Here is an 11,268-nt window from a genome sequence, read left to right as displayed (position 1 = left end):
ACCCCTCAAGCCTGTCCACCATTTGATACGATCATGGCTGATCTTTTTGCAGCCTCAACCCCACTTTCCTGCCCATTTTACATAGCCCTTTAATCGGTTTCAAATTAAAAATCAGTCTTCTCTTTAAATTTATGCATTGTCCAGCATCCACCACAACTTAGGGTAGTGAATTCCATCAATTCATGACCCTTTCAGGAAAAATAATTCCGCCTCATCTCAGTTTTAAATTTGCTACCCCTTATCCTAAACCTACGACCTGTTGTTCCATTCCCCCCCGACAAAGGGAATCATCCACTCTACATCTACTTTGTCAATCCACTTTAATAGCTTATATACTTCAATTAAATCTCCTCTCATTCTTCTAAACTCTAGAGAGCATAGGCCCAAACTGCTCAGTCTGTCTTCATAAGACAAACCTGTCATCCCTAAAATCAATCCAGAGAACCTCCTCTCAGCTGTTTCTAATACAATGATAACCCTCCTCAAGTAAGAGAAGCAAAACTGTATGCAGTACTCCAGATGTGGTCTCGGTAGTTGGTTTTGACCTTTGAACATTTGATGTGGAGGTGCTGGTATTGGACTGGGGCGGACAAAGTCAAAAGTCACACGATACCAGGTTATAGCCCCACAGGTTATAAGCTTTTGGAGCACTGCTGCTTCGACCGATGAAGTGGAGGGAAGCGCATAGGCACAGAGTATACAGGCAGAGAGATAATGGCAAGTTTGATGTTTGAGTTACAGGAAGTCACATGATAAACCCTTTGCACTCCAAGAATTGTTCAAATCTTCCATTTTACATTTCTGGTAATCCACGTATACTCATTTCTCACAATAGTTAATGAACTTCTCAAGACTTGAGCAAGATCAAGTAGCAGAGCCAAATCAGTCAACAAAATAAGAAGAGGAGGACTTTGGGGGTGAGATGTAGGAGATGGTTTGGTCTGAGTACTTGAACAAATTAAGAGCAGGGAGGTTATGCTGGGACTGCATAAAACATTGGTGAGGCCACAGGTAGGGTGTTGTATTGCCTGGAATCCACATTATAGGAGCGATGTGATAGCACTAGAGAGGTTGCAGAGGAGATTTACAAAGATGTTGCCTGGATTGGAGAGTTTCAGTTATGACCAGAGATTGGACAGACTGGGTTTGTTTTTCTTAGAGCAGAGAAGACTGAAAGGGGACATGATTGAGGTATGTGAAATTATGAGGGACATAGACATGGTAGACAGGAAGAAACCTTTTTCCCTGATGAAAGAAATCTTTTCCAATGACCGAAGATGTGAGGAAATGTTTTTTTTTTCACTCAGAGGGTGGTGGGAATCTGGAACTCACTGCCTATAAAGGTGGATTGGTAGAAACAGTCGTAACATCTTAAAAAGTATTTAGATGCGCACTTACGATGACAAGACATACAAGGCAATGGGCCAAACACTGGAAAATGGAATTAGAAGAGTTAGGTGGTATTTTTGATCACCCCGGAATTGATGGGCAAAAGGGCCTTCTTTTATACTGTAGATCTCTATGATGATCATATGCACAAAAAGATAGGAATATCTTGGATCTATTCATCAATTAATCTGGACAAAGTGGGTTGAATCAAGAGAAGTGATTGTAGGCAAGAACAAGTTCAACTAGTTGGAAAAGGGTGATGACAAATTGAGATGATTGGAGCACTGTTTAAGGAAGAAGCAGAAGTTATCCTGGAAAGAATGAAATCGTAGAGTCTCTATGTCCACAATTAGAAAGACTTCACTAGAAGTGAATAGAAGTTCTAAAAGTTCTGTCTCCAAATAGTAACCAATCAGCTGATGGAGCGTCTCTACCAGTTCCTGGAAGTCAAGAATCGAGAGTATTACATGAAAAGCATGGATTGTATCAAAATCTGCAGGGAGGAAGCTGTCAAGGTAAGCAAGAGAGTGTCATATATAATTTTAGATCTCTGGCTCATTTGGATGGAGTGAAAAATGCTTTACAGCCTATGTGAGATTATAAGACAGAAGCTTTTGCTACTTGTAACTGAGCATACAACCAAGGAACAAAAGTAGGTCACTCGGCCCTTCAAACATCCTCCACCATTCAGTAAGATCACAGCTGATCTGATTGTAACCTCAACTCCACATTCCTGCAAATCCTCAATCATCTTTCTTCTCCTTGATAATTAACAATCTATCTACCTCTGCTTTTAATATGTTTAAAGATTTTGCATCAACTGTCTTTTGAAGAAGGAAAATCCAAAGATTCTAAACTCACTGACAGAAAAGATTTTTCTCATGTACTGTCTTAAATGAGTGACCCTTTATTTTTAAAATATGACCCCCTAGTTCATGATTCTCTCTCAAGGCCATAAGAGTTAGGAGCAGAGACCATTTAGCCCATCAAGTCTACTGTGTTCTGCCATTCAATGAAATCATGGCTAATCTGATTATCCTCATCTCTACTTTCCTGCCTTTTCCCTACAAACCCCTGATTCTCTTACTGATTAATCTCTGCATTGAATATACTTAGCAACCCAACCTTGACAGCCCTCTGCAGTAAAGAATTCCACGCTACCTTCTCTGAGAAGAAATTGCTCCTCATCTCTGACAAAATTCCGTGACAACAATGAGTTAGGAAGGCTAAACACGCCATGAAATGTCCTTGGCAAGCAGAATTAAGGAAAATCCAAAGGTGTTTTATATGTATGTAAGGAGCAAGAGGATAGCGAAGGAAAGGGTATATCTACTCGAGGACAAAGGAGGGAATATATACATGGCCTCAAGATTGTAATTAGTCTCAGTTAATTCATCTACTTTGTTTCAAATGTTACATGCGTTAAAATACAGTGTCTTAAGTTTTGTCCTTTTGTTTATATAAATGATTTGAATGAGAGGATGGATGGTACAAGTCACTAAATTTGCTGATGACACAAAGATAGGTAGGAAATTGAGTTTTGAAGAGGACTTCAGGAGCCTACAAAGGCATATAGCGTCTGGTGAAACTACCACTAGTTATCTCTCTTTAATGAGAGAGCAGCCCTGTGGTCCTCTGGGACAATGGCGAATTTGCCTTGTAGATAGATTTGGTGAGTGGCAAATGGAATATAATATGGAAGAGTGTTCAATTGTCTATTTTAGTAAATAGAATAAAAACAAAGCATATTATCTAAATAGTGAGAGGTTGCAGAGCACTTGATTCAGAGAGATCTGGGTGAATGATTCTGGGTAAATTGATTCACAGGTTAGTATTAAAGCTCTTTCTGTCTCTAGATATGTGGCAGACCTGTAGTGTTTGTGAATATGTTCAGTAACTGACCACCATGGTATAATCAAATTACAAAATAAATACATGGTTTTACATTGAGTCCTCTGGCTTTTCTTTGAAATTTCAAAGTTCCAAAGAAGAGTCGTACCAGACTCAAGACATTGACACTATTTCTCTCTCCACAGATGCTGCCAGGTCTTCTGAGTTTTTGCAGGACTTTCTGTTTTTATTTCAAGCATCCGCAGTATTTTGCCTTACAAAACACTAACTACAAGAACTAGGGAAACATTCTTATTAGAAATACTGAATGCTCAGTGAAGAGCCACCTGGTTTCTCCTTTAAATTTCCTTCTTTCATGCTCATGGACACAGTTGAACTTGTTTCTCTTTTCTCTTGATGCTGTTCCTTTGATCAATGTCTTTTTCTGAGACCCTTAAACAAACTAACATATCTCACTTACCTCTTTACAAGGTTTCTCCAAGTTGTTTTTCCACAGCTTTCTGTTTCTGGAGTTTTCCCTTTTTAACATTAAAGCACCTGGGACTTTTTTTTGTCCAAACTGGATTTATGGGTAGGTGAAGGCCTAGTGGTACTTTCGCTAGATTATTAATTCAAAGACCCAGGTAATGTTCTGGGAACCTGGCTTCAAGTCCTGCCATGGCAGATGGTGGAATTGAATTAAGTAATGATATAGAAATTAGATTATAATGATGTCCATGAAATTTATTGCCAATTGTCAGGAAGACCTATCTGGTTCACTGATGTCCTCTGAGAAGGAAATCTGCCATTGTACTGAAATAACTCCACGGAGGCCGGTATTGCATCACCAGATCACCCTTTACTTACATGTGCACAGTACTTGACGCCGGGCCGGTTTCCTCAGAGCCAGCTGTCAGAGTGAGCGGAACCTCTGACATTCCTGTTTATATCCCTCATTGGACCAGGTTAACAGCCCCAGTCAGCGAACTCATATTCTGTGAAGTCCAGCCCGCTGACCTCATTACAGTCACTACATCCTTTTCCTCCGGGAACATAGGCCTGTACTTTTTCATGTAGCCTTTCCTGGGACACTTCCACACCAAGTCTGGTTCTTCCAACTCAGCCTCTGACATGGTTGGTATGTACTGGACCATAGCCCACCTCCTGTGTACAGAGCATCTCAGAAGAAATTCATCCTTTTCCTCACACAGTAAAGGCCTCAAGGCTGTGACATCCGCCCAGTCCAACTCAAACTCTGAGGTTTCTTCGACTCTAGACGGAGGGGGAAGCCCACGGGTTCCAACAGCCTTTCTGGCTGTTTTCAGGGGCTGGGTATGTTTTGCTGCCACCCCGTTTGCAAGTTTGCACCTTTCATGTGGTCCATATGCTTGTGCAATACAGCCTCACCGACCCAAACTTTGTATGTCACGGGACCTGATCTCACATCAACCATGTCGCTTACCCATGCAGGGCCATTTCTGTGGTTTCGACACCAAACTCCATCCCCTGAAGTAAACCGTGTCTGTTACTTAGAGGAGTCTTCTGTCCAGCACTGGCATTCCTGATTCCATTTCACCCATCCCCAAGTCAGGGCAGATCAGATTTAATCTCATGTGGAATCTTCTCCCCATTAGCAGCTCGGCTGGAGCTTTCCCTGGAGTTGCATGAGGGGAGAATCAAACAGAACTGGGGCACTTTGTATCAAGTGAAACTGTAGGCTGTTTCTGTAAGCCTGCCTTCAAAGTTTGGACTGCTCTTTCTGATGGTACGGAGCTGTCTTATTGCCAAATGCCATTTGGGTTCAGGAAATATTCAAATTCCCTGCTGGTAAATAACGCCCCATTGTCTGTAACTAACACTTCTGGGAGTCCATGTATTGTAAAAGATGCTCTTAGCTTTTTTATCATCCCTGTGTTTGACGAAAGAACTCTGTGCACGTCCAACCACTTTGATTAAGTGTCCATAATGACTAAGAACATTGAGCCCATGAAAGGGCCGGCATAGGTGACGTGTAACCAAGTCCAGGGTTTATCCAGCCATTCACATTAAGGAAGTGCTCAGGAAATTATTCGCTCACCATAATAAAATGCTGTCCTCTATAGTGATCTGGCCTTGTTGGGTTCAGAAAGGTTTCAATTCTGGTTATGATGGGCCTTTTGTTTTCCCCCATCAGCACCAGCCTATTTAGTTTTGCCAGGATGGGATCTTTTTGTGGCTGCACAGGCTGATATTGTCAGTGGTGACTGGAAGGGTCTCCAGAAAGTTTAAAACCAGAATGAACTCTTACACTGGCAGCATCACTGGTGGGGTATCTGGCAGCAGGAGGCGGCTCAAGGCATCCACATTTACTACTTGGCCTCCCAGATGTAAGTTGGAACACTAATTGTACCCATTTAGAATAAAAGCCTACCACTGAATTCGACCTGGAGCTATGGGCGGCACACCTTTGTCCTCTTTGAGTAGCTGTAGTCGGGGTTTGTATTATTACAAATTTACGTAAAGGTATTGGAGGAACTTTCTGACTCCAAATATGACAGCCAAACTTTCCTTCTCTATCTGGGCATAATTGTGTTCTACATCAGCCAAAGTCCAGGAAGCATGCACTGTTGGGCATTCCTCTCCATTGAGCCATCGCTACCCGAATACCATACGGGGAGGGGTTGCATGTCAACATCACATCTCGCTTGGGATCATAGTGTGCCAACACCTTGGATGATGACAGCTGCTTCACTTCCCTAAAAGACTACATCTTAGCTATGAGACCATTTCCAAGGCTAACCCTTTTTCAATTGCAGATGTAAGAGTGCCAGAATGGAGGCCTGGTTACGCATGAACTTTCCGTAATAATTTACCAATCCAAGGAAAGACCTAAGCTCCAGTATAGACATGGGATCCAGGACATGTTTGATTGCGCTCACTTTATCTTCCAACTATGCCTCTGGATTATTACTTTCAAATAACAGTAGCACCACAATAATATTCAAATTCACAGCATGGTTTGTGTAAATATGATATTTAATTCATACCAGGATTTCAGTAGGTGACTGATGGAATAATTCATGTGACACTTTGCGTTAATGAGTGATGTTTTAGATCGTATGTAGAAACATAGAAAATTGGAGCATGAGTACGCCACTCAACCCATTGAGCCTGCTCTGCCATTCGTTATGATCATGGCTGATCTTCCAACTCAGTAGCCTGTTCTTGCTTTTCCCCCCTATTCTGTGATCCCTTTAGTCCCAAGTGCTATGTCAAACTCCTTGAAATCATACAATGTTTTGGCCTTGACTGCTTTCTACGGTAGCAGACTCCACAGGCTCACCATTCTCCGGGTGAAGAAATTTCTCCTAATTTCAATAGTGTTTCCGTGCTGTATAGTTCTATCATCTATGATCTATGTGTATGGTTTACCCCATATCCTGCAACCACCCTGTCTAGTCCTGTTGGAATTTTATAGCTTTGTATGAGATCCCCTTTCGTTCTTCTGAACTCCCGTAAATAGAATTTTAACTGATTTAACCTCCCCTCACATAAGTTATGCCATCCCAGGAATCAGTCTGGTAAAACTTCTTCGCACCCCCTCAATAGCCAGAATATCCTTCCTCAGATAGGGAGACCAAAAATGCACACAATATTCTAGGTGTGGTCTCACTAAGGTCCTGTATAACTGCAGCATCCCAATTCCTACACTCAAGTCCTCATGCTATGAAGTCCAGCATAGCTTTTGTCTTCTTTGATGCTTTTTGCACCTGCATGCTTACCTTCAGCAGTTGGTGTACAAGGACACCCACGTCTAGTTGCATATTTCCGTCTCTCATTTATAGCCATTCACATAATTATCTGCCTCTCGTTTTTCCTACTAAAGTGGATAATATCATCTTAATCCACATTATGCTACATTGACCATACATTTGCCTATCCAAATCACACTGAAATGTCTCTGCATCCCCCGCACAGCTCACTTTCCTACCCAGCTTTTGCAAATTTAGAGATATTAAATTTGGCTCCTTCACCCAAATCATTAATGTATATTCTGAATAGCTAAGGTCCTAGTAATGATCCTTGCAGTACCCCACCAGTCACTGCCTGCCATTCAGAAAAAAAGACATTTATTCCTACTCTTTATTTCCTGTCTTCAACCAGTTTACTACCTGTCTCAGTACAAGACAGCAGACAAGCAGTTGTTTAAGGACCTCAATTCCTCACAATAAAATATATCCCAGTGAGGAAGAAAGATGATGGGGGGGTGGGGAGTGGGGATGGTGGTAAACAAACATTCATGGCTAAACAAGGCAGTCAAGGATAATATAAAATCAAAACTAAGATATACCATATTGCAAAAGCCAATGGCAGGCAGGAGGATTGGGAAACTTTGAAAAATAAACAATAGGATACTAAAAAATTAGTGAAAAGAGCTAAGGTAAGTTATGAAAGAAAACTTGCACAAAATAACAAAAAGGGCAGCAAATGCTTCTATAGGTATGTAAAAGGGAAGCAGGTCGCTAAAGGTGAATGTTGGTCCCTTGGGAGGTGAAACCGAAGAGTTAATAGTGGGGAACACTGAAATGGCAGAGATGCTAAATTAATACTTTGCCTCAGTTTTCACATCGGAGGACAATAGTACCAATCTATTGTGAAACAGGCAAGTCAGAGGCATTAGAAAGGGTAAAACTTAGAACAATTAACATCAATAGGAAAAGGTACTCAGCAAACTATTAGGATTGAAGGCAGACAAGTCCTCTGGGTCTGGTGGCCTACATCCTAGGGTATTAACAGAAGTGGCGGCTGAGATAGTGGATCCATTGGTTACAATATTCCAAAATTCTCTGGACACAGGAAAGGTTCCAGTGGATTGGAAAAATGCTAATGTAACGCTCTTATTCAAAAAGGGAGGGAGGCAATATGTGGGAAATTACAGACCAGTTAGTTTAACATCTGTTGTTGACAAAGTGTTAGAATCAATTATCAAGAAAGTAATATCAGGTCATTTGGAAAGTCAAAAAGCGTGGTTTTATGAAGGGTAAATCATGTTTGACTAATTTGCAAGAGTTCTTTGAAGATGTAACAAGCAAAGTGGATAAGGGGGATCCTGTAGGTATAATATCTCTGAACTTCCAGAAGGCGTTTAATAAGGTACCATACAAAAGGTTAATTCACAAAATTGGATTATATGGGATTATGGGTAATTTTTTAGCTTGGATAAGTGACTGGCTGATGGACAGAGTCAGGATAAATAGGTTTTTTTTTTCTGGATGGCAAGAAGTAACCAGTGGGGTGCCGCAGGGTTCAGGCCTTGGACCCAAATTGTATACAATCTACATTAACTATTTGGATACAGGGCTTGAAGGCTCTATAGCCAAATTTGTAGACAACACAAAAATAGACGGGATGGTAAATTGCAATGGATATATATAGGTTAGGAGAGTGTGCCAAAATGTGGCAGATGGAGTTTGACTTGGATAAGTGTGATGTCATGCATTTTGGTCAGAAAAATCAGAAGACGACCTATTATCTAAATGGGGAGAGACTTCGGGGTGCTCCGGTGCAGAGGGATTTGGGTGTCCTCGTACATGAGTCACAAAAAACTAGCACGCAGGTACAGCATATACTAAAGAAAGCAAATGGAACGTTGGCTTTATAGCTAAAGGAATAGAAATAAAGGTAAGGAAGTATTGTTGCAACTATACAAGGCATCAGTGTGATCGCACCTGGAGTATTGTGCACAGTTTTGGTCCCCTTATTTGAGGGAAGATATAGTGATATTGAAGGCAGTTCACAGGAGGTTCACTAGGTTGATCCCAGAGGTAAGGAGTTTGTCATATGAAGAGAGATTGAACAGTTTAGGCCTATAATCTCTGGAATTTAGAAGAATGAGGGGAGATCAAATTGAGGTATTCAAGATGATAAAAGGTATGGATAAAATAGACGTGGAGCAGATGCTTCCTCTTGTGGGGCATTCCAGGACTAGAGGTCATAGTCTTACAATAAGGGGTAGCAAATTTAAAACTGAGTTTAGGAGAAACTACTTCGAAACTACTTCTCCCAAAGGGTTGTGAACCTGTGGAATTTGCTATCCCAAAGTGCGGTGGATGCTGGGACAGTGAGTAAATTTAAGGAGGAGTTAGACAGATTTTTAATTGGCTGTGGTTTGAAGGGCTATGGGGAGAAGGCAGGAAAATGGGGGTGAGGAGCATATCAGCTATGATTGAATGGCAGAGCAGACTTTGATGGGCCAAATGGCCCAATTATGCCTCTGTATCTTATGAATGACCCCAATCTCAGTCCTTTAATTTTACGCATAAAAGTCTTCTGTGGTTCTTTGTTGAAAGCCTTTGAAAAATCCAAATACACCCCATCCACTGGCTCCTTCAAAAACTCTGCTTGATACATCCTTGAAAAATTCCAGTAGATTTTTCAAGCATGATTACCCTTCCATAAATCCATGCTGACTCACTAGTCCTGCCACTATTTTCTAAGTGCTCAGCTATTACTCGTTTATAATGGACTCTAGAATTTTCTCCACTACTCACATCAGGCCGACTGGTATATAATTCCTGACTTTCTTTCTGCCTCCCTTCTTAAATAGAGAAGTTACATTAGCTATCTTCTAATCTGTAGGAACTGTTCTAGTGTCTACAGAATCTTGGACGATGACCCCCAATGCATCCACAATTTCTACTGCCACTTCCTTACATACTTTGGGATGTAGATTACCAGGTCCTGGAGACTTATCAGTCTTCAATCCCATCAATTTCCCCAACACCATTTCCCTACTGATGCTGGTTTACTTCATTTCCTCCCTCTCATTAAGTCCTATGTTCTCCAGCATTTCTGGAAGATTTTGTTTCTTCCTTTGTGAACACTGAACCAAAGTATGTATTTAGTTGGTCTGCATTTCTTTCTTCCCTATTATAAAATCCCCATTTCTGGCTGTAAGGAATCTACATTTGTTTTCACCAATCTTTTTCTGTTCACAGAGAAATTCTATAGAAATTCTTAGTCAGTTTTTATGTTACCCACAAGCTTATTCTTGTACAAAAACAAGGTTGCTGGAAAAGCTCAACAGGTCTGGCAGCATCTGTGGAGGAGAAAACAGAGTTAACGTTTTGGGTCCAGTGACCCTTCCTCAGAACTCAGCTTATTCTTGTACTCTATTTTCCCTTTTATTAATCAATCCCTTTGTTCTTCTTTGCTGAATTCTGAATTGCTCCCACTTGTCAAGTCGTTTTTTTTCTAGTCAATTTATATGACTGTTCCTTGGATCTAATACCATCTCTTATTTCACTTGTAAGCCATTGTTTGACAACCTTACCCATTTTACTTTTGTGCCAGATAGGAATGAACAATTGCTGTGGTTCACCTATGTGCTATTTGAATGTTTAGCATTGCCATTCCACCATTATCCCTTAACAACTCCAGTCCATCATAGCCAACACGCACCTCATAGCATTACAGTTTCCTTTGTTTAGATTCAGAACTCTAGTCTCAGAATCAACTACGTCATTCTCCATCTTGATAAGAAACTCTATCATATTATGGTTGCTCATCCCCGTGGGGCCTCAGAAGTGCCAATTAGATTGCCAGTTGTTCCTTTCTCATTACATAATATCCAGTCTAGGATGGCTATTCTCTCGTTGGTAACATGGAAACTGCATTTCTAAACTAAAGCTGTTCCCTGTTAATTTATTTCCAGGCTGGAGAATCCAAATTCTTCAACGTGTCACTGAAAACCCTTAAAGCTCATGTCGAGGCAAAGGGACTACAAGACTTCTGGGAGTTGATTGTGCAAGGTGGGAAGCAGTCCTTTATTCCAGAGATAGTAGGAACTGCAGATAACAAGGTGCAGGGCTGGATGAACACAGCAGGCCAAGCAGCATCATAGGAGCAGATGCTGGAGAATCTGGGATAACAAGGTGTAGCAGCCATTTTATACAGAATTCAAGCATACATTAACATTCTAACAGTTGAGTGTTAAGCAGTAGACATTGTACAATAACTGTTTTGCAGGAAATCGGAGATGGTTTAAACGTGTGCTAAATGTTACCGGTT

General features: G+C 41.0%; 1 protein-coding gene across 1 annotated transcript in view; it reads left to right on the top strand.

Moving 5' to 3' along the window:
• The first annotated feature begins 1,798 nt into the window (after positions 1-1,798).
• LOC109923862 (X-ray repair cross-complementing protein 5-like) overlaps positions 1,799-11,268 on the top strand; it is a 176,430-nt gene continuing 166,960 nt past the window's right edge. Inside the window, exons 1-2 of the mRNA XM_048599076.1 lie at positions 1,799-1,904; positions 10,913-11,009. Coding sequence (XP_048455033.1) covers positions 1,809-1,904; positions 10,913-11,009 — 193 coding nt within the window. The 5' untranslated portion in view covers positions 1,799-1,808. The remainder of the gene's footprint in view (positions 1,905-10,912; positions 11,010-11,268) is intronic.

The sequence above is a fragment of the Rhincodon typus genome, chromosome 7, assembly GCF_021869965.1.
Source record: "Rhincodon typus isolate 14 chromosome 7, sRhiTyp1.1, whole genome shotgun sequence".
In the NCBI taxonomy this organism is placed as follows: domain Eukaryota; kingdom Metazoa; phylum Chordata; class Chondrichthyes; order Orectolobiformes; family Rhincodontidae; genus Rhincodon; species Rhincodon typus.
This window is presented reverse-complemented; position numbering and strand designations above follow the sequence as displayed.